This window comes from Macaca fascicularis, chromosome 1 (assembly GCF_037993035.2).
Source record: "Macaca fascicularis isolate 582-1 chromosome 1, T2T-MFA8v1.1".
Taxonomy (NCBI): domain Eukaryota; kingdom Metazoa; phylum Chordata; class Mammalia; order Primates; family Cercopithecidae; genus Macaca; species Macaca fascicularis.
Window position 1 is genome coordinate 29208259 of NC_088375.1, and position 27144 is coordinate 29235402.

At 38.8% G+C, this 27144-nt stretch overlaps 1 protein-coding gene across 22 annotated transcripts in view; it reads left to right on the top strand.

The window, feature by feature from the left end:
- Positions 1–19847, top strand: part of PRRC2C (proline rich coiled-coil 2C) — a 106726-nt gene extending 86879 nt beyond the window's left edge. For 9 of the 22 annotated variants that reach the window (XM_005539978.5, XM_005539984.5, XM_045392731.3 and 6 more), the window contains 11 exons: positions 987–1188; positions 3775–3978; positions 5664–5776; positions 6141–6277; positions 10296–10527; positions 10760–10882; positions 13243–13461; positions 13884–13987; positions 14619–14745; positions 15626–15862; positions 17902–18500. In XM_005539978.5, coding sequence (XP_005540035.2) covers positions 987–1188; positions 3775–3978; positions 5664–5776; positions 6141–6277; positions 10296–10527; positions 10760–10882; positions 13243–13461; positions 13884–13987; positions 14619–14745; positions 15626–15862; positions 17902–18159 — 1956 coding nt within the window. In that variant the 3' untranslated portion in view covers positions 18160–18500. Of the gene's footprint in view, positions 1–986; positions 1189–3774; positions 3979–5663; positions 5777–6140; positions 6278–10295; positions 10528–10759; positions 10883–13242; positions 13462–13883; positions 13988–14618; positions 14746–15625; positions 15863–17396; positions 17450–17901 lie in introns of all 22 variants that reach the window. The other 13 variants (XM_005539988.4, XM_074011103.1, XM_005539989.4 and 10 more) reach the window with 11 other exon arrangements.
- Positions 19848–27144: the final 7297 nt, after the last annotated feature.

Below are 27144 nucleotides of genomic sequence, written 5' to 3' on the forward strand. Positions count from 1 at the left end.
AATTTTAGAAACTGATACTTTAAGGACCCACAAAGTGGTATTAAATATGTAACTTGAAAAAGTTCCTCTCACGTAAGTCATTGCAGCTGGATCTTACAGATTATGTTGGATATATACTGCATCTGAAATTTTAATATTAAAAACATTTATAAAATATCTCAATTTTATGTTCATTAGTGTTTTAGTTATAATATTATAAATATTGGGTTAAATTAAATGTTTTCAAAATAAATATATAATCTCTGTATTTACTTTTTTAAATGTGGCTACTAGAAAATTTAAAATTACATATTTGATCTGCACTTACATATGTATCTGTTGAAAACCACTGAATAGTGCTGCTCTAGATTGAAATAAGGCCATTTTCTGCCCTTTAAGAAACTAGGAGAAGAAAAGACACCTGAAACCAGGGGTCATAAATGCAAATGGTTACATCTGGTAGATGAAATGCTTGAGATCTAGATGTGAAACAAAAGCATTTCTACTGCACCCAAGCCTAAAACCTATCTTGTTACCTTGCCTTTTAAAACACTGTGAGCATGAAGCAGCCAACCAAAAGATGCCTGCCATTTGCCATTTAAGAAGCATTGGAGTAAAAAGAAACAATGGAGAGAATGGATATTTACTGGGAAGGGCCTTTCATTATTCACTGGTAGGGATAGGGGCTCATGTTTAAATGATACAGAAGCTGTGACTTTAAAGTACACTGACTTGTTTTCTAAAACCATCAACAAGTTCTCTGTAGAAATATAACTAAGCCCCACTCTCACACTCCCAATTTGAGTAATGGAGCAAAGATAAAGAGGCAAATGGAAAGTCTGAAATCCCTAGGGTCTTAGGGTCTTAGATTTTCTTTAAATATCTTTGTGTGTGTGTGGTTTTTGAAAGATTATATTTGGCACTTAAATACTGATACATGTATATAAGTATGTATTTTGTGTATTAACATCATTTTTTTACTATAAGAAATGTCCATTTTATTGCAGATGGAGTCTGCACGCAAGGCATGGGAGAATTCTCCAAATGTAAGGGAAAAGGGGTCTCCAGTAACTTCCACAGCACCTCCAATTGCAACTGGAGTCAGCAGTAGTGCCAGTGGACCAAGCACTGCCAATTATAATTCGTTCTCAAGTGCATCCATGCCCCAGATTCCTGTTGCCTCAGTCACTCCTACAACATCACTATCAGGTAAAACTTTTTTGTACTCTTTCTTTAAATATCTTACATTATTTAACAATTTTTATGGTCTTTTCTTGTTTACCCAGCCCTCCCAAAAAAGTAGTATTCAGTATTCCCACCTCAGCCTCCCAAAGTGCTGGGATTACAGGCATGAGCCACAACGCCTGGCCAGTAATTGCTTTTTTTTTTTTTTGAGACGGAGTCTTGCTCTGTCGCCCAGGCTGGAGTGCAGTGGCGCAATCTTGGCTCACTGCAAGCTCCGCTTCCCGGGTTCATGCCATTCTCCTGCCTCAGCCTCCCGTGTAGCTGGGACTACAGGCGCCCACCACCGCACCCGGCTAATTTTTTGTATTTTTAGTAGAGACGGGGTTTCACCGTGTTAGCCAGGATGGTCTCGATCTCCTGACCTCGTGATCCGCCCGTCTCGGCTTCCCAAAGTGGTGGGATTACAGGCGTGAGCCACAACGCCTGGCCAGTAATTGCTTTTTAAAGTGTCATTTTCCTCTAAATTTTTCTAGGAAGTTCACCTTTTGATTGTCATTTTTTATGTATATACAACTAACTAGATCAGCTCAAAAATAACAGAGAATCACACCTTTTTTAAATGTTTCACAATCTGTGTCTAATTTGAAGGTGCTATTGGCCTAAACCTGTTGGGATAACATATTTTCTGGTAAAGAGTTAGGGATGGAGAATTTTCAGCCTCTGCTATTTGAGTGATGTAATCCATTGGATTTGGCTTTAGTTTGGTTTGGTTTTTGTTTTATTTTGTTTTTTAGGAGAGTCCGTTGGTGCCCAAAGTTAGAAGGTGCTTTTCTTGTTCTTTTTCCTTAGGTTTTCTTAAATTTTCACTATTGCATAATCTTTTCACTGAACTTCATTATTTGGAGGCCTTACAGTTCAAGAAACACGGGTGTTTCCAAAATGCTTGACTCTAGAAAGTACACCCTTTTCCTTTTACCATATGTAGAACCAAGATTCTTCTGTTGAAAAAATAAAATTTAATTTCAAGTATTAATTTCTCAGTATTATCTGCTTCCAAAGCAGTAGGAAGCTCCTTTCCAGTGATATAAATTAATTTGACTCGTTCTCGTTCAATATTGCTTTTCAGTATTCCAACCCACCGTGCTATTTTTAGTTACCAAAAAGCTGGTCTTAGGGTTATACAAGTTATTTTGATATTGTCTGTAATCAGAAGTATGTATTAACACAAAACTCCCGTGATTCTACGCTGCATTAAAATTTTAAATCAAACTGTGTTCCAACTATATCTCTTTTCACTTTAAAACCCTTCCTAGCATTCCTCCACCACTCATTTGCCAAGGCATCTTCTCTTATGCTTACTAGACTAGCTTGAGCCCCAGTCTACTTGGAGATGGAGGGGTTAGTGAAGGTGGTGTGAAGGAAACAGGAGAGTGTGGTAGGAAGGTCTGGAAATAATGGTTCCTAGTTCTTTCTTTGGAACCCAACTAACTTGTTTCCCCAGGTCTAGATTTCCTACACTATGCTTGACTAGGATAATTTTTTAAACAAGGCCCTTGTTGCCTAGTCATCCTACTGGTAGATAATTACTAGAAGGATAGAAGCACTTGAATTTTGGTCCACTCTCAGGTGGAACATCATCTGAAGATAATGATAACTATACATTACTTTTTAATCAAATACCAGTATTGACATTTTGGGCCAGTAATACAGTCATAATAGCTCATTAATCAATAAAACTAATGGACCCTAACACCTAAGTTTTATAATTCTATTTACTTATTAAGTAGTTTATTTCATTTGTTTTAAAGATATTACTATGTACCAGGTGGTTTTGTTTTGTTTTTCGTTGTTTTTTTGGTTGTTTTTGGAGTTGTGTTTTTTGTTTTAAGAGATGATGTCTTGCTCTGTCACTCAGGCTGGAGTGTGGTGACGTCATCACTGTTCACTGCAGCCTCAAACTCCTGGGCTCAAGCAGTCCTTCCATCTCAGCCTCCCGAGTAGCTGGGACCACAGGCACCACCATGCCCAGCTAATTTTTTAATTTTGTGTGAGACAGGATCTTACAGTGTTCCCCAGGCTGGTCTTATACTCCTCCCCTCAACATGGGCCAGTTTTTACAGGAGAGAGAAATCCAGCCTTAAGTATATGTGGCATTTTAGGACCAGTTGAGATCTCTCAAGGCCCATGTATAGTCGTAATTATTTCTAAGGGATAGCATTTTTCCCTTTTGTGTCCTTGTATCTATGGTCATAAGTGAATGAAGCTCTTGATTATGTATCCTATTCTTCTTTGTGATGATTAAAAAACAAGTCGTTTCTGGCCAAACTATAACAGTTATATAGGCTCTCGGCCTCATTTTATGAATTTTGTGTTTTGTTTCTTGTTTTAATTTTCTATTGTTTACTGTTCCATATTTTCTAGTCATATTTGCATTTGGTGATAATTACTCTTTTGTTTTGTAAGCTACCTCATCTACTTTTGGCCTGAAGCAGTATATAAGTACGTGATGGGTAGAAACATTAATTTTGCAGTTTCTGGTTAGTACTGTGAGCAATAGCAACACTTTTAAATTTGTTCTGTTTTCCCTTTTATTTGCTTCCCCAAATATAGGAGCTGGTACATACACTACCTCTTCTTTGAGCACAAAATCTACAACCACATCAGACCCTCCAAATATTTGTAAAGTGAAACCTCAGCAGTTGCAGACAAGCAGCCTGCCTTCTGCAAGTCATTTTTCACAGTTAAGCTGTATGCCTTCCCTTATTGCCCAGCAACAACAGAGTCCACAAGTTTATGTGTCTCAGTCTGCAGCAGGTAATGTTTTTAGGCTTGAATATAAGGAATTTAGAAATTGAAGACTTAAAATGCCTATTTTTGTCTCTTCTTAACCTTTCAGCTAAGCATAAGGCTTTTAAAGTACATTGCTGTAAATATTTAAATTCGTGTAATTCTTTTTTTTTTTTTTGAGATGATGTCTGGCTCTGTTGCCCAAGCTGGATTGCAGTGGCACAGTCTTGACTCACTGCCACCTCCATCTCCCAGGCTCAAGTGATCCTCTCACCTCAGCCTCTCAAGTAGCTGGGACCACAGGAGCACACCACCATGCCCAGCTAATTTTTTTGTTTGTTTGTTTTGCATTTTTGGTCTAGACAGCATTTTTTTACCATGTTGTCCAGGCTGGCCTCGAACTCCTGAGCTCAAGTGATCCTCCTTCCTCAGCCTCCCAAAGTGCTGGAATTATAGGCGTGAGCCACCTCTCCCAGCCTAAATTGACGTAATTCTTTTTAAAAGTGTCTTGGAAGATATAAGTGTACATACGTACTGTAGTAACAGTTTCTTAGCTAGGAATCTCATATGGATACACTTAACCTATCAGAGGTTAAGTGAGGGTATTCATTGCAGTATTATTTCTAATAATGACAAGTTAAAAACAATATATAGGCTGGACATGGTGGCTCATACCTATAATCCCAGCACTTCAAGAGGCCAAGGCAGAAGGATTGCTTGACCCTAGAAGTTCAGGACCAACCTGAGCAACATAGTGAGACCCCACGTCTACAAAAAAATTTTAAACATTAGCTGGATGTGGTGGCACATGCCTGTAGTTCCCGCTATTTGGGAGGCTGAGGTGAGAGAATCATTTGAGCCAGGTGATAATCATGCCACTGCATTCCAGCCTGGCAGAGTGAGACGCTGTCTCGTCATTATAATATGTGGAGTTCTGCAGAACATACTACTGTATGAAAACAGCAAGTCAACCAGGCACCATGGCTCATGCCTGTAATCCCAGCACTTTAGGAGGCTGAGGCGGGCAGATCACTTGAGGCCAGCAGTTCAAGAGCCACTTGGCCAACATGGTGAAACCATATCTCTACTAAAAATACAAAAATCAGTTGGGCGTGGTGGCACACACCCAGCTGCTCAAGTGGCTGAGGCACAAGAATTACTTGAACCCAGGAGGTGGAGGTTGCAGTGAGCTGGGATCAATCGTGCCACTGCACTTCAGCCTGGGTGACAGAGCGAGACTGTTAAAAAAAAAAAAAACAGCAAGTCACAAAGTAGTATGTACATACATAGAAATGTGTTTAGAATTGATACCAAACTTTTAAAATTAAATGTCAATCCTCTAAATATTTTGCTAGATTCTAGTAGGTAGGTTTAAAATTGGAGTAGAATTGCCAGTTCAATGGGTAGATTCGTTTTCAATTTTAGTAGATTATGTGAAATTTTACCACTGACAAAATCTGAGTATCTATACCCCATTGGCAGTATATAAATTTTTTCTCATGCCTTCACAAGTACTAGTTACCTGTCTACTAGAAGTTTTCCATCTTTTCACGTTTGCCTCTTGTCACGTTTTTAGTTTTTCCATGGCTGTATTAATTTTCAGAGGGTGCACTTAATTTGGAATCTGCTACAAAACTTGGTTTTTATTTACTGTTTGGAAAATTCTGAAATTAGGACACTTATTACTGCTTGTTTTTCCTGACGGTCTACAGCTCAAATCCCAGCCTTCTATATGGACACAAGTCATTTATTTAATACCCAACATGCGCGATTGGCTCCACCATCCTTGGCTCAACAACAGGGTTTCCAACCAGGTCTCTCTCAGGTAATATCAAAGACTTCTTCCTTCCTATGTTTGTTCCTTCGCATTTCTGTGGTTATAATAGTTACCTTGGAACATAAATAATAGACTCTGAAATTACAAGCTACGCATGATTACCTTGATATTCTATAAGCAAAATTTTAAAATTTCCCCAAATTTACCAGAGCCTAATATTAACAATGTAGAATAAGTAGTGGGTTGAAAGGGAAATTTAGATGTTTACATTCAGTTTTGTTTTAAAATGGAGCTGATATATAGTATTCATCTTACTCTTTTCATGTCTCAAATTTTTATATTCCATTGTTAATGATTTATTTGTATGATGTTGATATATAATATGTTTACATACTTTTTCAATGCATTGCAGCCAACTTCAGTTCAGCAGATTCCAATCCCTATTTATGCACCACTGCAAGGGCAGCATCAAGCCCAACTGAGTTTGGGGGCTGGACCTGCTGTTTCCCAGGCTCAGGAATTGTTCAGCTCTTCACTTCAACCATATAGGTAAATGCTTTAAAAGTCACTTTTGTAGTGATGTTGAAAACATTGTAACTGCTGATCCTCCTTGCCGTAATCCATAACTGTTCCTTCCCAAAAAAACCTAGGATGACTCTGCTATAAACCACACTGGCTAGTTGAGCATGTTGATTATATGTCATGAACCTCAGCCTCTGGTAATTTCAACCATACCTTATTAAAGAAAGTCAGCCTTCAAAACCTTTTGAAGTAGTGAACAACAGCAACCCCAAAACTGTTAGAAATTATAGAAAATAGCTGCTTAAAGAACCTAAAAGTCTGTGTGCCTTCTGGCTACCAACAACTATATATACTGAATCTCCTCTATGTACGAGCTGAGGCATGGCAGTTAACTACATTATGTTAGGGGGTATAGGACAGGGTGGAATATAACAGAACAGAGAGGGTTAGAATATCAAAGCATGGAAGTAATGGTGACAAATATGCTATGTAGTGAAGAAAGCATTTTTTCCAAAAATTCACTCAGATGCACTGTAAGTTACCTTTGCAATTAGGGAAATAATGAAAACTGATTTTTTTGAACTTTCCTTATATATGATAGCTATTCAGCCTTTCACATACATTAACTAAATTTAGTCTTCACACAGCCACCTGTGTGAAGAAGGTAAGTCCTCCTCATTTAACATGTGGATGTTAGGACTTGAAGAGGGTGAGGGTTTTTTGTTTTGTTTTGTTTTGTTTTAACCTAAGGTTATACATAAAGTGGCAGAGCCTGGATTCAACCCTCAGTGTCTCTGGTTTCCAATTTAATGAGGGAAGAAGAGTGAGAGTAAGAGTCAGATAGTAGGAGCAGTGCCTCATGGCATAGCTGTCATTCATCCTCTTAATGGTGGCCTTAAATCATCAGAAAGAAAAATAAGTTACATTCAGTACACTTGGTTTAGGAGGTCTGTGCATTTGTTTTTAGGAATTTGTTTTCAGAAGTGAGTTCAGATAGAATTTCCATACTTTACAGATTAAACTTGTCATCAGTTAATACAGTATGTTTTATATTACCATAATGATACTCCTAGAGAAGCCAGGTTCAGCTAATGAAACTTTCTTAACAGAGAGCTGAGTCATTAGTAAACCTCATAAATGTGGCTTTTATTTTTACCTTTTGATTAAAGATACTTTAGTAAAATTTAATACACCTGTGTCGTTACCTATATAGCTGTTGTAGGTCTTCCCTCCTCATCTTACTCTCAGGTAGTTTCGTTATTTTCTCCCATTAGAAGTAAAACTATTTGCCCCAACTAGAAGCTAAAGAAAGTCTTGTATTTGGGATTATCTTGGAATTTATATTAAAAATAAAACTTGAAAATTTCTGACACAGGAATAGCAGCTAGATTTAACCTCACAAGCCAGTCTCCTTTTAATTGTATTGGCTGCTTGAAACACTGTTGAAAAGTTTACAACCACTTTTCAGTACTGTGAAAAAGAGTACAGTGATTAATTAGTAATGTCTTCCACAGGCCATGGGAGGTGGAGTAGCAATGTACTATATTTGTAATCCCCATTTCACTAATTGTGTTAGAAGACAGACTTTTTAAGACCAGACCTGGTCAATAGAAATATAATAAAAGACACATATGTAATTGTGGCAAGTGACTACCACATTGGAAAGTACAGGTTTAGATTTTGAAAGCAGTTATTTTATCCCTAAACATTCCTTGCTTGTTACTTAACCTAATCAGCATAGTATTTATTAGGGAGTCTCTGAATTGGCTTCTACAAAGACAGGACAGTTTATAACAGTATATTCATATTTTCTTACCTTGTGTTTGAAACATAAATTATAAGTAGATATTGTAAAGATTGCTATGATCCTAGACTAGCATTCTTTCTTAGTGGATTTTGTTCCTGCCACATAGGTCAGTTTTAATAAAACAACAAAGCATAATGTTCTTTAACCCACTACTTTTGATTTAGTTGCTTATTCTTTATCTCTGCATCTTAAAAGTGTAGACTGGAGGCATCCACCTCAGAGATGATAGGGAAGTCTGGAGTTAGATTCTGGCATTATGGTTTTGTTTTGAGGGGTGTGTTTTGGCTTGGTTTGATTTTGGTTTGTGTTCTTGTTTGTTTGCTTGCTTGATCTTTGTGGGTAATTCTGACGTGAGCTATTACTGTGCTTTATTCCATAAAGATCTTGAGGCTAGGCCATTTATATTAAAAATATATGTGGGGAAGTAATGAAATACAAATAAGAAAAGTTGGGGCTATTGGTGCTATAAATTAGAAAGTTGCCAAAGAGAAAAAGAGATTTTGTTCTCAACTTTGTGTTGAACACAAAAAGAGAATTATTCTCACTATTCAAAAGGAGAGAGCAATCCACTTCTCAGGGAGAACAGGCGTTTTCACAGGACTTTTACATGTGAAGCTTCCTTGTATACAGGGCTTTAAATCTTGAAATAAGTTGCTTTAGACACAGTCTGTATTCTCTGCCTCTTTTCTTGATTTCTGAGCTAATTAGAGTGCAGCCAAGTGTCAGTGATGGGGAAACATTCTGAAGTATGCATCCTTTTTCAAACATCATAGAGTGTACTTACAGGAACCTAGGTGGTATAGCCTGCAGCTCCACACCTAGGCTATTATAGAGTACAGCCTATTGTGTCTAATTAGGCTATAAATGCATGCAGCATTTTACTGTACTTAGTATTTTGTAGGCAGTTGTAACACAGTGGTAAATATTTGTGTCTAAACATAGAAATCTAAACAATCTAAACAGAAAAAGTACAATAAAAAGATAGCATACAAGATTAAAAATGGTACTTACCATGTATAGCACACTTACCATGAATGGGGCTTGCAGGACTGAAAGTTGGTCTAGGTGAGTCAGTGAGTGAGTGGCGAGTGATATTACTGTACACTACTGTGGAGTCTACAAACACTGTACACTGTGGGTACACTATATTTGTAAGAACAAATTTTTCTTTAATAAATCAACCTCAACTTAGTGTAATTTTTTGACTCTTGTAATAACATTTAGCTTACAACACAAACACATTGTACATCAGCACAAAAATACTTTATTTTTTTTTGTTGTTTTTTTGTTTTTTGAGACAAGGTCTGTGTCACCCAGGCTGGAGTGCAGTGACACATACAGCTCACTACGTCGAACTCCTGAGCTCACGCCATTGTCCAACCTCAGTTTCCCAAGTAGCTAGGACTACAGGCACTTGCTACCATGCCCACCTAATTTTTTATTTTTTTGTAGAGGTGAGGTCTTATTCTCTTGCCCAGGCTGGTCTAAACTCCTGGCCTCAAGCAGTCCTTTCACCTCAGCCTCCTAAAGTGCTGAGATTGTGAGCATGAACCACAAAGTCTGGCCTTTTCTTTTGTTAACGTTTTTCTGGTTTTTGAATTTTTTTTTTAACTTTTTTAAACTTTTTTGTTAAAAACTAAGATGCAAACACACATTAGGCTAGGCCCACACAGGGCTAGGATCATCAATATACTCTCATCTACCTCACCTCCACATCCTGTCCCACTGGGAAGTCTTCAGGGGCAGAAACACACACGGAGCTGTCATGTCCTATGTTAACAGTGGTTTCTTCTGGAATACCTGCTAAAGGATCTACCTGAGGCTGTTTTATAGTTTTTTGTTTTAAGTAGAAAGAGTACACTCTAAAGTAACAAAATGTATAGTAAATACATAAACTAGTAACATAATTCTTTTTATCAGTATCAGATATTATGTACTGTATATAACTATGTACTGCACTGTTATATGACTGTAGTAGGTTTGTTTATATTTAATACTAGCACCAGCAAAAACACTTGAGTCATGTGTTCTGTGATGTTAGAACAGCTATGATGTCACTAGGTGATAGGAATTTTTCAGCTTCCTTATAATCTTATGGGACCATCAATATATATGTGTTCTATTGATTGAAATGTCATGTAGTACATGACTGTATTGGGTCATTTGGGATTTGCATTGTTAAGATTTTCAGATTCCAGATGAGATTCTAACAATATTTTCTCTTTAATCCTTATGTAGATCTCAGCCAGCTTTTATGCAAAGCAGTTTATCCCAGCCATCTGTGGTCCTTTCTGGGACTGCTATTCACAACTTTCCAACTGTCCAACACCAAGAACTTGCCAAGGCACAATCTGGTCTTGCCTTTCAGCAAACATCAAATACCCAACCTATTCCCATATTGTATGAACATCAACTGGGGCAGGCATCAGGACTAGGAGGTTCCCAGCTGATTGACACACATCTTCTCCAGGTAAGTCAGGGGACTAGAACAGTGCACACTCATTGTATTCCTATGCCACAGATCATTTTAAGGAAACATTTTTAAAAGAAAACATGTTAAAAGATGCAATGAAAAAAACAAAGTCCTTTCATTTTATCTAATACTAAAAATTGCTAGATATTGCTTTGAAGTCATAATCTCCGTCTCTGAATTTGAAATTTTTTTCAGTTTTACTCATGTTTTCTTACAAAATTTTTTCTAGGCTAGAGCAAATCTTACCCAGGCTTCAAATCTTTATTCTGGACAAGTACAACAGCCTGGTCAGACAAATTTTTATAACACTGCCCAGTCACCAAGTGCTCTCCAGCAGGTAAACTATGGCATGGTAAATTTCCTCAATTTTCTTTATTATTATTTTTATTGCTTTTGTGATTGTTTGGGAATTTAAATTGAACCATGAAGGAAAGATGGAGGAGTGGTCATTAAACTGTTCACTGAGATGTCATAAAGAATTCCATTGGGTTCACGTAGAAGGGGTTTCAGGTTCATGACACCCCTCTTCTCACCACCATCACCCCCTACTTCAGTCATTCCTGTATTTTTACATCTTCTAGGTTTTTTTGTTGGTTTGGGGGGTTTTATTTTTTTTCTGTCACCCACGCCAGAGTGGATGTGATCATGGCTCATTGCAGCCCACCTCCCAGGCTCAAGCAATCCTCTCACCTCGGCCTCCTGTGCAGCTGGGACTACAGGCTCATGCCATCATGCCTGGCTAATTTTTCTTCGTATTTTTTGTAGAGACAAGGTTTTGCCATGTTGCCCTAGGCTGATCTTGAACTCCTGGGCTCAAGCAATCCACCTGCCTCGGCCTTCCAAAGCGTTGGGATTACAGGCTTGAGCCACCACACCTGGCTGCTAGGTTTCCGTGTAATTATTTATTCTATTTTAACGAAGGATTCTATGAATATAAAACTTTGAAAACCATTGTCCAGAATATAGTTACATGTAAGTGTGATTTAGGTGGCTTACCCATTAGTGCTAGGGAGAAGCCTCCCAAAGACCCATCTGACAGGTTAGCATACATACAACAGTGTGGCAGAGTGTGATCGAGTATAAATGGCAAATACTTTCATAAGTGTACGAATGCAATAATAATTTTCAGTGAAAAATGTATGGTGCGTTTAAAACTATCTCCTCTAATAATTTCATTAGCTTATTCTTTAAAAGTGGTGGAGGGCTGGTGGGGGAACAAGTCATTAGTCATTTTCTTATAACTGTTTTTGTTTGCTATTTTAGGGAGTGATAATTCGGGAATATCTTATTGACATTCAGATTAAATACAGTGTTTATATGAAAACAGAGATTCTTGTTCTTCTCATAGCTCATTTTGACCAGCCTTGAAAACATTATGTAAAATATCTGTTTGGAAACTTGTGAATACTACTTATATTGTGTCCCCATGTACTTTGTGATTATTTGACATGTCCTGTGGATAAATTCAAAGATAGTTCTAATTCTTTCACTTTCTATTTTCTTCAGTACAAGTAGCATTAACTAAACTACGTTGTACCTTTAATAGAAGAATGGAGATGTGGTTGAGGGTTGAGTGTCTCTTACCTAAATGCTTGGGACCAGAAGTGTCTCGGATTTTTTTTTTTTTTTAATGTTTGCGTATATATAATGAGGTGTCTTGGGATGTGGGGCCTGTCTAAACCTGAAATTCCTGTTTCATATATACCTTATACATATAACCTGAAGGTAATTTTAAGCAACATTTTAAATAACTTTATGCATGAAACAAAGTTCTGACCGCACTTCGACTGATCTGTCACATGAGGTGGGGTGTTGAATTCTTTTTTTTTTTTTTTGAGACTGAGTCTCCCTTACCCAGGCTGGAGTGCAGTGGTACGATCTCAGCTCACTGCAACCTCCATCTCCTGGGTTCAAACGATTCTCATGCCTCAGCCTCCCGAGTAGCTGGGATTACAGGCGCCCACCACCATGCCTGGCTAATTTTTGTATTTATTTATTTATTTTTGTAGAAACAGGGTTTCCCCATGTTGACCAGGCTGGTCTCAAACCCCTGACCTCAAGTGATCCACCCACCTTGGCCTCCCAAAGTGCTGGGATTACAGGCGTGAGCCACCGTGCCCGGACTTGATGTCAGATTCTCTACTTGTGGTGTCATATCAGCCTCTCAGAAAGCTTTGGAGCATTTTGGATTTTGATTTTCAGATTAGAGATACTCAACTTGTAGTCACTAAGAAAAAGAAATATGTGAAATATATTAGTAGATGGATGTGTTATATTTATTTATTTTATTTTATTTTTTGTATTTTGAGACAGAGTCTTGCTCTGTCTCCAGTCTGGAGTGCAGTGGTGCGATCTCGGCTCACTGCAACCTCTGCCTCCTGGGTTCAAGCAATTCTCATGCCTCAGCCTCCCAAGTAGCTGGGACTACAGGTACACGCCACCACGCCCAGCTAATTTTTGTATGTTTTTTTTTTTTTAGTAGAGATGGGGTTTTACCATGTTGGCCAGGATGGTCTCGATCTCTTGACCTCGTGATCTGCCCCCCTTGGCCTTCCGAAGTGCTGGGATTACAGGCATGAGCCACCATACCCAGCCGATGTGTTGTATTTTAAATCTTACTCAAAAGTATTTGAAGAGTTGTGTATAGTTGTATGAGTATGTCTGCAGTAAACAGAAACAAATTGCTTCAGTTTCTCTTTACTTATTTTCTAGGTTACAGTACCTTTACCAGCATCCCAGCTTTCCTTGCCTAATTTTGGATCTACAGGGCAACCTCTAATTGCTTTGCCTCAGACTCTTCAGCCCCCATTACAGCATACCACTCCCCAAGCACAGGCTCAGAGTCTGAGCCGTCCTGCACAAGTAAGCCAGCCTTTCAGAGGATTAATTCCTGCTGGAACACAGCATAGCATGATTGCAACCACAGGAAAAGTAAGTAAAGAGACATTTGCACAGGTTGTTTGAGAATTTAAGGTAGTGTGTTCTGATCTATACATTTGTGTTATCTAAAAAACTAAAATGTGTCAGTTTTTACCACCCTGCAAAACAAATCTCAAACCCCAGTGTATTTACATTTTATCTGTTTACTTTTAATGTGTTTGGCCCCATCTAGTTTTTACCTAATAACAAAGAATTCACAAATTTGTTGGAAGAATTGGATTTATAGTGTCTCTTGGGCTTATTTTATTACAAGTCTCTTTGGTCTGATAATTCCATAATATTTGACTATAGGAGTTTTGTACTAAGGTTTTTTGCCCTTTCCTAGATTACGTCTTCACATATAGGACATGTAAACACAGCACTTAGCTTATGGAATTAAAGAAATGTTAAGTTTATTTTATGCTTTTCCTCAGATGTCTGAAATGGAACTAAAAGCCTTTGGAAGTGGCATTGATATAAAACCAGGCACACCTCCAATCGCTGGTAGAAGCACCACACCAACATCTAGTCCCTTCCGGTAAAATGGGCATTTAAATTTGCTTATGAAATTCCAATTTGGTCACTATTTGTTAAATACTTATCAGTCCTGTGTGACATAATCCCTTTTCCAAGCAGGAAAGGAATTATTAAGACATTGTTTTTGATAGTTTTGTCTAAAATGTTAAGCTTTTAAATTATTTGAAATGTGTTTATTGTACTATATTTTAAGTAAATTCTTTCGTTACAGAGCAGATCTTTTTTTCTTTTTTTTTTTTTTTTGAGACAGAGCCTCACTCTGTTACCCAGGCTAGAGTGCAGTGGCATGATTATAACTCACTGCAATGTCAAACACCTGGGCTCAAGCAATCCTCCTGCCTCAGCCTCCTGAGTAGCTGGGACTACATACACGTGCCACCAAACCTGGCTAATTTTTTAAAAAATATTGTCCAAGCTGGTTTCGAACCAGCCAATCTTAACTGGTAACTGGTATCCTTTCTTACCTCTGCTCCTCCAATGTCTCTCTTCTACCAGAATGTTTTGGTAACTCATCACAGTAATTTTTACCAACTGCCAAGTATGATGAAAATACTAAGAACAGTGTTTGCAAAAATCTAACAGCATTATTTACTTGGTATTACTATACTGACTAGTAACGGCTTCTTCCCAAGGGCTACTTCTACAAGTCCGAACAGCCAGTCCAGCAAAATGAACAGCATTGTCTACCAGAAGCAGTTCCAGTCAGCCCCTGCCACTGTGAGAATGACACAACCATTTCCTACACAGTTTGCACCCCAGGTGGGCAGATATAATTAAGAAATGAGTATTATTGACTTAAAAATAGTTGCTAATCTGGATAAATTGTGATCTTGCCTTATGTTAGCCAGTTAAGTACAGTTTTTAATAAAAAATAGTTTCTGAATTTAACAATAAATTTATTTTATAAAGATAGTCTGCGATTTATAGCCAGACATAGTAATTGTTTAGTTCTAAAGCAGACAAGAGAAATAGTTTTAAGATTCCCCACACAGCTCTGATAATTTGAGTCCTTTTCCTTTTAACTTTTTTTAAGGAGTTGACTTTTCAGCGAAGGGTCCCAGTGCTTGAAGTTTTCTAGTTTTAAAGTTGGTTTTTGTTTTTAAGATATTTATGTGCAATTGAGGTAAAATTTCCAAGAAGGTGTTTTAATATATGTTTAAAAATATTGGCTTCTCTTCCCCTTGCTGATCATATAAAAGGACTAACTAAGAACTCTCACAAACTAGAACTGGTTCCTGAGAAATTAACATTTGTTGAATTAGTATTGATTTTATTTATCTTCAGATTACATTTGTTACAGGTGTGTGCCTTTTCTGTAACTGTACCTTTTAAAAAGATAGCCTAATTAAAAGTCTTTATCCCCCCCTTCAGAATTTACAACTGAGGTGCTAGGACCAACTGAAGTGCCATAGCATGCTTTGCCTAATTTTTCTGTTAAACTCTCCAAGCATGGCCTGTTTATTCTTTGTCCTTGTTAATGAAGTGGCACAATCCATACACTTCCTTTCACTGGTAGGATGGGCACAGATTTACTCTGGGATAAGCCAACCTGGTCTAGTTGGCAGTTTTTTTTTTTCTTTTTCTTTTTTTTTTTTTTTTTTAACAGTTCAATGTTGTATGTTTTGTTTTTTTCACTCAGATTCTCTCTCAGCCTAACCTGGTCCCTCCATTGGTAAGAGCCCCACATACTAACACCTTCCCAGCGCCTGTTCAGAGGCCACCAATGGCACTGGCCAGTCAGATGCCTCCTCCGCTGACCACAGGCCTCATGAGCCATGCTCGTTTGCCACATGTAGCCAGGGGTCCTTGTGGATCACTATCTGGAGTCAGAGGTAATCAGGCCCAGGCTGCGTTGAAGGCTGAACAAGACATGAAGGTTAGTACAGTGTTAACAGCCAACAGATCAAGAATCTGTCTCTGAACCATGTCTTAAAATGCCTCTGGACCCATAACTGTATATCCAGGCATTCATTGTCTTAGTAGACTGAACCAAGCTAACTACTTTTATTCATTTCCCCCTTTTTTTTTCTTTTTTTTTGCCCCATTCCCATTCCTTTCATCTTTTTTTCTTTTTGTTTCTTTTTCTTTTTTTTGGCAACTGTAGTCAGGAAACGAATTAATGTCTTAAACTGTGGCCAAATGAATTGTTATCAGATAAATATTTGAGGGAGATCTGAGTTTAGATGCAAAATTTTTTTTGGAATAGCAAAGAAGTAATATGAATTATTATAGACTTCCCCATTTTCTTTTTTTTTTTTTTTTTAATTTTCTTCCCCCCTTTCCCCTGACTCTCCTCCTCCCAGCAGCTTAAAATATAAATCATGGTTATATGAAAACTCTGGAATGGGTAAGATGTGTTACCTATCTTGGTATTTTTTCCATTATGAGTCATTGAAGTACAGTTTTCTTCTCAAACTGTTTTCATACGCTTTTTGGCCTACCACATGAGGTGGCCGTATTCCACAGTGGATTGTGCAGCTGTAGATGGAGAACTCAGAAAAGCACTTTGGGATCCTTCATGATGAAAGGCACTGATACACATGGGGTTTGCTAATGCAGAAAGAGTGCCTTTAGGAGTCTGTGTGGGGACAGTTTTGTAGCATGAACCTTACATGTCTGCCAGTACAGCCAGTTGAATACATTTATTTCTATATTTACTTTAGGCTTGACTTTCAGGGATCTTAGTAATTTTGCCTGTTTTGTCACTATATATGTCATGAGATCAGACTAGAAGAAAGAAAAGCTTACCGCTTTCAAACAGGGAAATGTGCATAGTAATGCTTTACTCTGAATTAGAAACATGTTTATGATAATCCTATTCGAAAATTTGATTGATGGATGGATTGATTAAAGTTTCTGGGGGCGACATCCCTAGTGTTTCTGATCCTGAGTAATCCTTAAAGACTACCCAGCAGCAAAACTTTTATTAAATAATTATCTACTTTTATTAAGGCTGTATGCCTAGGATTTCCATCTGTTTGTTATAATTAGAAATACCAGTGTGAGTAAAAATCTTCGGAAGTTATTTGGCCTTGGATTCCAGTTCTGCTTCTGGCTCCTTGGCTCTTGATTTTCACATATTCCCATGTTGGAAATAACATTAGAGCTTTATAATCGTAATGGGGTGGGAAAGGGTACAAGCTTCTTGAAAATTGCTTCAGATCTTTGGATAGTACAGGTTACCTGTAGAACATGAAGCATTTTTTTTTTATATGCAAGAAGGATGGAAAGTTAAGTTTTAATTGTGAATGTTACAGTGGTAAAATTTACAGATTGACGTAAGTATATTTTTGGGGGCACATAGTCAAAACTAAGAAATTATTTACCAGCTCAGAATGTGGTAGGAGCTATCAGAACTTAGTGATCAAGTGAAGTCGTAGTTACTAATTTCTGATGCTCTTCCCCTGCAGAAGAGAGCTGTGGGAAGAGGACTCAGCCACAAGACATTTGGTCCTAGGTGTTGGTAATGCCACAATATAAGTGCTTCCTTTTCATTTTATTGTAGACCACATATTGATAACTAGAAGTTTTAAGTGTTACATGTATGTTTTCAGATTTGCAAGCAGGTTCCCTAAATAAAATGTAATATCAATAAGCTTATTGTTCCAGAGAAGATACAAATCAGCAGCAATTTATATTTTATTATTTTATGAGAGGGCAAACCTTGAAAAGGTGGTGGGAGGTGGTCCTGTGGTTTCCTTTTTTTTTTTTTTTTTTAAATCACATGGAATATTTCAAAAATAGGAAGAAATCTATGCATTAAAAGCTCAAAGATCAATGAGGTACCTTTTGGCTTTGGCCAAACCAGTGTGGGGAAAACTGATTTGTGATTGGTAAAAGAATTTGAACCAAGATTGATTTGACAGGCTTTGGTAATGCTGCAGTATTTTCAGTTATTCTTTCTTATTTTTTAAGGCAAAGCAGAGAGCAGAGGTTCTTCAGTCCACGCAACGGTTCTTCTCTGAACAGCAACAGAGCAAACAGATAGGAGGCAAAGCCCAGAAAGTGGACAGTGATTCAAGTAAACCTCCTGAAACACTGACCGACCCTCCTGGTGTCTGTCAGGAAAAAGTAGAAGAAAAGCCACCCCCTGCACCCTCCATAGCCACCAAACCTGTTAGAACTGGACCAATCAAACCTCAGGCGATCAAAACCGAAGAAACAAAATCTTAAAGGCTATGGTTTATTGCAGGGGATTGGGGGTGGGGGTAGGGAAAACATGGAGAATTAAGTCAGATAATGCCAGCAGCCAAAGGGGCAAAATGGTCTGTGACATTATCCTGTTCAGAGCTTGGAGATATACAAGGGACATAGGAGCAATTTACACTGACACATAGCTGCTGTACCAGTAAAAATGAGGCTTTGCAAGCTTGTACCTACTATATAACATGCGCTCGCTCGGTTGATGGCCACACATCTTCAGTCAGAATTTATATATAAATATATGCACCCATTTTTTTGAGTGCATATAATTTAGACCTAAAAATCCTTATGATTAGATGAAACACCAAAAATATAAGGAAAATAACACAGCAGAGGAATAGCTCAGCCTGAACAGTGTGATGGTCCCAGCTAATACATCAGATGCGGTTTTTTTGCTCCCTTATGTTCTTTGGATATGGTTATGGCATTTGTAGGCTTGGAGGTGAAGAACTGAAGATAACTGGTGCTGGATAGAGGAGCCTTATTTTTTATTATGGCAGCTTGCTATTTTTATAACATGGTGATTGAGTTGAACACAATCAAAGTACAGTAGTAACTGATCTCCCCTTCTTCCTGGATGAATGAGCAGATGATTAAATACTGATATCAGCATCCTTGAACCATATCACAGTGAGCAGTGTTTGGCTACTGCTTCTGTTTGAAATGATGCTGTTTTGGTTGTGGTCCGAAGCTTTGAAGCGCTACTTAGCATCTCCTTTCTTCCATGGAGCTCTCACCATTCAAACATGACAGATTTGATAAAATGCTAGTTAGGTTGAGTCTTCCTTGCCCCACTCAGTCATCTTTGTATGAATCCCATGGTTCTGGGTTTTTTTTCTTTTTTTCTTTTTTCTTTTTTTTTTTTTAAACCAGTTTTTAGCTGGTGTTTATGAAGAACAGTGAGTACCTAGAACTGTGCCACTAATTAAAGGAAATCCTAAGAAGGTGCATTTCTTTACAGAGCTGTGTCATGCCATCCTTTGGGCCCTCTGCTGGAAAAGTAGAATCAAGTCTCAAATAATGCCTTTTTAATTGTATCCTCTAGTATTATAGATATAGGACAGTACTGTATCATACCTCTGTGAATGTAAAATATCTTGTACCTGCTTTATGATACGTAGTAGTGACCGTGCTTTATCAGAGCTGTTTTTAATGATGTTATTCTAGAATGTTTTATTTCCAGATGATGATTCAGAAGCTAATTTTAAAAAATGGTGCCAGGTACCACAACAGTAACAGAACTTTGCAATTTTCTGGGGTTTTGTTTTTTACCTCCCCCCCCCCCCCTTTTTTTTAAATGGAGTGTGCTGGATGTCTCTATAATTTTATTCAGATGACTGCAGAACCTGGAAAAGCTGTTGCTGCTATTGATGCATAACATACTGCTATTGGTCTTTTTATATAAATATATATATATATACATATATATATATAATTTGAATTTTTGGAAACTTTAGCTGTGCTGTCAACTTTGGAAAAAGTATCCCAGTTTACTGTGTTGAGTTGGCATTGTACAGAAATTAACAGCCATATTGGTCTAGAAACGTTAAACTTAATTTTTTCCATTTGTACAGGGGTAACGCACTGTATTAAATATGTAAGGTCTTATCTACATGGGTTTGATTACAGAAACTAATAAAGTATTCTCTAAATAATGATTCTTGGAGCTTCTAATCATTTCCTAAAAGAGGGTTTGTCATGTATTAAAACTAGTGGTCAAGAGTACTGGCCGGTCACAGTGACTCACGCCTGTAATCCTAGCACTTTGGGAGGCCGAGGTGGGTGAATTGCCTGATCTCAGGAGTATGAGACCAGCCTGGGCAACATGGTGAAACCCCATCTCTACTAAAAATACAAAAAAAAACAAAAAGTACATTATACGGTCGGGAGCAGTGGCTCATGCCTGTAATCGTAACACTTTGGGAGGCCAAGGCAGGTGGATCACCTGAGGTCAGGAATTTGAGACCAGCCTGGCCAACATGGCAAAACCCCATCTCTACTAAAAATACAAATTTAGCTGGGCCTGGTGGCAGGTGCCTATAATACCAGCTACTTGGGAAGCGAGACAGGAGAATTGCTTGAACCCAGGGCGGGAGTCGGAGGTTGCAGTGAACCGAGATCATGCCACTTCACTCCAGCCTGGGCGAAAGAGTGAAACTCCGTCTCAAAAAAAGTACATTATACTCTAGAAAAGGATTATCATCCAAAGCCTTGACTTCTCGCTTTGAAGAACTCTGAAAATTATTCAACTAAAGTAACTATTGTCAGTGGCAGTCATGGCTCCTGTTCTGAGGTAGCCAAACTCATATTGAAAACAAATCTATCCACTGGGTGTGGTGGCTCATGCCTGTAATCCCAGCTCTTTCGGAGGCTGACGTGGGCGGATCACCTGAGGTCAGGAGTTCAAGACCAGCCTGGCCAATATGGTGAAGCCCCGTCTCTACTAAAAGTACAAAAATTAGATGGGCGTAGTGGCGCATGCCTGTAGTCCCAGCTGCTTGGGAGGCCGAAGCAGGAGATGTCAAGGAGAAAGAAGTTTTCTTGATGCATAGTGCCAGATGTTGAAAAGAGTTTCACCATCTTTTGGTCAGAAGCTGAAGGACCAAAAATAGATCTCAGTATTATTTACGTTTGTATTTTTCATAGCTTTGTTAGCATGTTCGCGAACATCATCACCTGCCCTAAAAGGCTATAGGGCATTTGTATCGTTTACTCAATTTATGAAATGAAGTACTGAGGGATTGTAGTTACTTATCCTAAAATCCCATGTTCCGAACATGTTGCTTCCAGACCCAGCTTTAAGAAAACTAGTTATTCAGTCACTAATGACACGTGCCTTCTTAACTCATGGATACTGCAATTCTTAAACATAAGATACCCAAGTTTTGATGGTTTTGTCTTGGGTAGAGACAGGGTTTCTCCATGTTGCCCAGGCTGGTCTTGAACTCCTGATCTCAAGCAATCCACCTGCTTCAGCCTCCCAAAGTGCTGGGGTTACAGGCGTGAGCCACCGCACCAGGTCTGATACTTATTAGTAGGCTCTGCCTTGATCCAAGTTTTCAGTGTAGGGTTTTTCTCAAGATACGCTCCAAATTAAAAGCTGTAGTTTATTGCAGGGAATTGTGGGAAGAGGTATGATGGGTAAGAATGGGAATCAAATACTTGCCTTACCAAGTCGCTGCAGTTGTCGGTATTTTTCATATTCTAGTTTTTAAGTTTAATCCTCCTCAATTTTAAGACTTAATAGGTGACCAGCTATACAGCTTGCATTACCCCCACTTGCAAACCAGCAGGCATGTGCTATTTGGTTGTATTCACTGTTAAAATATCACTAATACCTTGGGTCCTTTGCTAGAACCTGTGGTGGGAAAATGGCACCAAAAGCATATCGAATGAAAGTAAGGTAATGCATATTAATGTGTCTCTGCAGTTTGGCCATGCAATTTTGTCTCTGGCTTCTCTGACATGTGACAGAATAACCCAAAGGTGTTGCAGTTAATAGTGGACTGTAGATATTTGGTCACATAAACTTCTGAACATTCTCTGTCCCTTGAGCTGCCCTGGTAGAAGGTAAGGGGAGTCCAGGTCCTTGCCCCTAGTTAATAACAAATAGTGTTTATGATAGAAGAGTGATTGGGGGAGGAGGGTTGGGGAATGAGAGGAGGGGATCGTTGTAAGTTCCAACAAACTCTTGGCCAGAGGCAAGATACAGAAGGTAGAATGAGTCAGAAGCTATTTAAGTGTGTCTTTTCTAACAAAGTGATTTTTCATGTTGCCATTGCAGCATATTTCATAGATGCTTACCGTTTTCAGTACTGACTTCACATTCCCCTGCAACTTTTTTTCCATCTTATGAATAAATATAAAACTATATCATAGTTTGACAGACCTAATTATTTTGTAGGTGCTTTAGAAGCAGAACTAGAATTGGTTAGTTAGTTAAAGTGGAAAGTCACAGAGTCTAGATACTTTGATTGCTTGTTTTAGAGGAAGGTCTACACCATTTCTTTGAGATGTCTGCTGCCTAGATCTATTACATATGCATCATCTATAGTTTTCAGTTTTGTCTTAAAGAAATCTGAATAGAGAATTCCCTTGAACTCTCACAGATACCTTCCCTCAGTTTTCCAGCTTTGCTCGTACCCTTAATTTGACTACAGTTTTTAACAGTAAAAATTGTAGAAATCAAGTAATATTGACAACTAAACTACCTACTAGCTAATAGTCATCAGTCAGCATGTATTACCTTGGAAGTGTTAAATAGAGTTTGATTAGGAACCACAAATTTACTTCATAATGTAATGTAATTATTTTTTTTAAAAACTTCCCTCAACAGAAAGGAATAATGTGCTACAGGAAAAGGAAAACTTACCTGAGGCAGAGAGTTTAAGCAAGAGGTGAGTCTCTGGTATAATCAGGCAGGGAGTCAAGTATTAACTCTGTATGTGTCAGGTGCTGGGAATATTGAGGACAGTTTCTTAACACAGTCTGGGGTGTGAGTGGAGATACATGTGGTAGCTTTGAGGCCTTTCAGGTTTTCGTCACTGATAGATACCTAGCCCTTATTTCATGGATGCCTCAAACCCCATCTTCCAGTCTAAGTTTTCCCCCCTAATCTATTTGCCTGTACTACTTAACCTAAATCTTTCAGAAGTTTTTAGTCAGTCCCGATCTGGCCTTCTCACCATTTCTTCACATACTAGCCAATATTTAGTAAGTAGAATTGCGTGTAAATTTGGGTCTTATATATGAGCAAAGAAAGCAATTCAATAATTTCCTTATCTGAGCTGAAAAATGCACTAATGTTCAGTGGAGAACAGAGGGAATTTCAATAAGCAGAGCCTGTGGTTCCAGGTGAATAAGTCTTAAGTTCAAGGATGGTATAGAGGGACAGAGATGCATTCTGGCCCTCCAGGGTTAGATTTGCCAAGAGGCGAAATAGTTAATTTCAGACAGTTCTGTGGAACTGATAAAATCTGGTTTACTTAGGGCAGTGGTTTTCAGATTAGAAGTACACACTATTAAACAGAAGCAATTCCACTTTAAAATTTTGCTTGGCTAAAGGATTCAGTGGCTATTTTTTAAAAAATTACCAATGCGAATAAGGTTTATTGGTTCCGGGGAGGAGACACCCTCTCTAGTATGAGAAGCTGCGAAGAAGGTTGTACTTGGAGTAAAAACCACACTCTTCACAGAAGCTGATAGTGATACCCATTGAGGAGACTGATTGGGCCTTAGCTTTCTATAACCTGGGAATATGAATGGGTGCTATAAAGTTTCCTGTGACATGACTCGGTTATCAGAATTGTATCTCCAGCTTAAAACTTTACAGGGAAAAACTGGAAATTACACATAAATATCACCCACTTGCTCCCTCCACCCCCCACCTTTATAAGGTAGGTAATATTATTTTACACATGCAGAGAATGAGGTATGATAGCCTGCCCAATGATACACAGTAAGCAGAGGAGGCAGGTTTGTTGGTCCAGACAGTCTAATTCTTAAGCATAAGCTCTTTACTAAGCTACACTGTTGTGAAAGCACTGTACTTGAAGTTACAAACATACCTCGTTTTACTGCACTTTGCAGATACTGCAGGGTTTTTTCTTGAAAAAAAATTGAAGGTTTTTGGCAACCCCATGTTGAGCAAGTTCATTAGTGCTATTTTTCTAACAATGTGTGCTCATTTCCTGTCTGTGTCACATTTAATAACTCTCAAAATTATTTCAGACTTAAATTATCAAGTTATGGTGATCCGGGATCTTGAACGTTACTAGTGTAATTGTTTTGGAGCCTCATGAACCACAGCCATAAGACGGTGAACATAAATGCACGTGTTCTGATTGCTCCCCAAACAGGCTGTTCCCTCTCTCCCTCTTCTCAGGCCTCACTATTCCCTGAGACACAATATTGAAATTAGGCCAATTAATAGCCCTACAATGGCCTGTAAGTGTTAAAGTAAAAGAGGAGTCGCACATCTCATTTTAAATCAAAAGCTGAAAATGATTAAGCTTAGTGAGGAAGGCATGGCAAAATCTGAGATGGGCCAGAAAGATAGGCCTCTTGGGTTCATTAGACAAGTTGTGAATGCAAAAGACAAATCTTGAAGGAAATTAGAAGTGCTACTCCAGTGCAGTGAATACACAATGATAAGAAAACAGAAGAGCCCTATTGCTGATACAGAGTTTTGGTGGTCTGGATAGAAGATCGAAACAGGCCCAACATTCTCTTAAGCCAAAACCTTATCCAGAGCAAGCCCCTAACTCCAATTCCTTGAAGTCAGAGAGGTGAAGAAGCTATGGAAGTAAAGTTTAAAACTAGCAGAGGTTGGTTCATGGAGTTTAAGGAAAGCACCCATCTCCATAACATTAAAGTGCAAGGTGAAGCAGCAAGAGTTGATGTAGGAACTGCAGCAAGTTGTCTAGAAGGTCTAGCTGAGATAATTGATGAAGGGGCTGTGCTAAATAGCAAGTTTTTAATGTAGACAAAATAGCCTTCTATTGGAAGCAGATGCCATCTAGGCCTTTCATAGCTGGAGAGAAGTCAATGCCTGGCTTCAAAGCTTCAAAAACTGACTTGTTAGGGGTTTATGCAGCTGGTGACTTTAAGCTGAAGCCAATACTCATTTACCATTTCGAAAATCCTAGGGCCCTTAAAAGTTAAGCTAAATCTACTCTGCCTGTGCTCTAGAAATACAACAGCAAAGCATGGACAATAGCACATCTCTATAGTGTAGCATATCTAATATTTTAAGCCCACTGTTGAGACCTCTTGCTCAGGGGCGGAAAAAAACCAAACACTCAAAATATGATAAGATCGTTGACAATGCACCTAGTCACTCGAGCTGTGATGGAAATGTACAAGAAGATTGATGTTTTCATGCCTGCTAACATGACATCCATTCTACAACCTATGGATCAAGGAATAATTTTGACTTTCAAGTCTTATTTAAGAAATACTAGGCCAGACGTGGTGGCTCACACCTGTAATTGTAATCCCAGCACTTTGGAAGGCCGAGGCGGGTGGATCACAAGGTCAGGAGTTCGAGACCAGCCTGGTGAACATGGTGAAACCCCATCTCTTCAGAAAGTACAAAAAAAAAAAAAAAAAAAAGGCATGGTGGCACATGCCTGTAATCCTAGCTACTCAGGAGGCTGAGGTGGGAGAATTGCTTGAACCTGGGAGGCGGAGGTTGCAGTGAGCTGAGATCACGCCACTGCCCTCCAGCCTGGGTGACAGAGTGAGACTGTCTCAGAAAAAAAAAAATAGAAAAAAGTACTAATACATTTTGTAAGGCTACAGCTTTCATAAATAGTGAGTCCTCTGATGAATCTGGGCAAAGAAATTGAAAACCATGTGAAAGGATTTACCATTCTAGATGCCATTAATAACATTTGTGGTTCATGAGAGGATGTCAGAATATCGACACGAACAGGAGTTTGGAAGAAGTTTTATTCCAACCCTCACAGAGCCCTGGGGATTCAAGGAGACTTCAACGGAGGAGGTAAATGCAGATGTGGTGGAAATAGCAAGAGAGGTAGAGTTAGAAGTGGAGCCTGAAGGTGGGACTGAATTGCTGCAATCTCATGATCTAACTTGAACAGATGAGGAGTTGCTTCTTACGGATGAGCAAAGACCGTGGTTTCTTGGGATGGTACCTACTCCTTGTGAAGATGCTGTATGTGTTGTTGAAATGACAAGAATTTAGAATTTTACACAAACTCAGTTAATAAAGCATTAACATGGTTTGAGAGGATTGACTCCAACTTTGGAAGAAGTTCTACTGTGTGTAAAATGATATCAAACAGCATCACATGGTACAGATAACTCATTCGTGAAAGGAAGAGTCAATTGATGTGGCAAACATCATTGTCTTATTTGAGGAAATTGCCACAGCCACCCTGGTCTTCAGCAACCACCACCTTGATTAGGCAGCAGCCACCACCATCAAGGCAAGATTCTCCACCAACTAAAAGGTATGACTTGGTTGGACGCAGTGGCTCACGCCTGTAATCCCAGCACTTTGGGAGGCCAAGGCACGTGGATCACTTGAGGTCGGGAGTTCGAGACCAGCCTGACCAACCTGGAGAAACCCCGTCTCTACTAAAAATACAAAATTAGTCGGGTGTGGTGGTGCATGCCTGTAATCCCAGCTACTCGGGAGGCTGAGGCAGGAGAATCTCTTGAACCCAGGAGGCAGAGGTTTCAGTGAGCTGAGATCGCGCCATTGCACTCCAACCTGGGCAACAAGAGCAAAATTTTGTCTCAGAAAAAAAGATATGACTCACTCGAGGCTCTGATGATCATTAGCATTTTTTTTTTTTTTAGCAATAAAGTATTTTAAATAAAAGTGTATGCATTTTTTTAGACATACTGCTATTGAACACTTAATAACAACCATGTAAACATAAGTTTTATATGCACTGGACACCAAAAAAGTCCATGTGACTTGTTTTATTGTGGTGGTAGTCTAGAACCAAACCCACAATTTCGTCAAGGTATCCCTTGCTAGCTGAGTAACCTAAGAAAAATCACTCAGCTGGGTGCAGTGTCTCAGGCCTGTAATCCCAGCACTTTGGGAGGCCAAGGTGGGTGGATCACGAGGTCTGCAGTTTAAGAGCAGCCTGACCAAGAGGGTGAAACCCCATCTCTACTAAAAATACAAAAAAATAAGCTGGGCATGGTGGCAGGCATTACAGACCTGTAATCCCAGCTACTTGGGAGGCTGAGGCAGGAGAATTTCTTGAACCCAGGTGGCAGAGATCACACCACTGTACTCCAGCCTGGGCAAGAGCATGAGACTCCATCTCAAAAAAAAAAAAAATCACTCAACTTTCATATGTCTGTTTTTCTACCTCTAAAATGGAGATGATTCTATCTTCCTTACGGAGTTTTGATTAAATGACATAAAGGGGTTTTTAGAAATATACATATACAATGCTTGTTTGGTAGGTT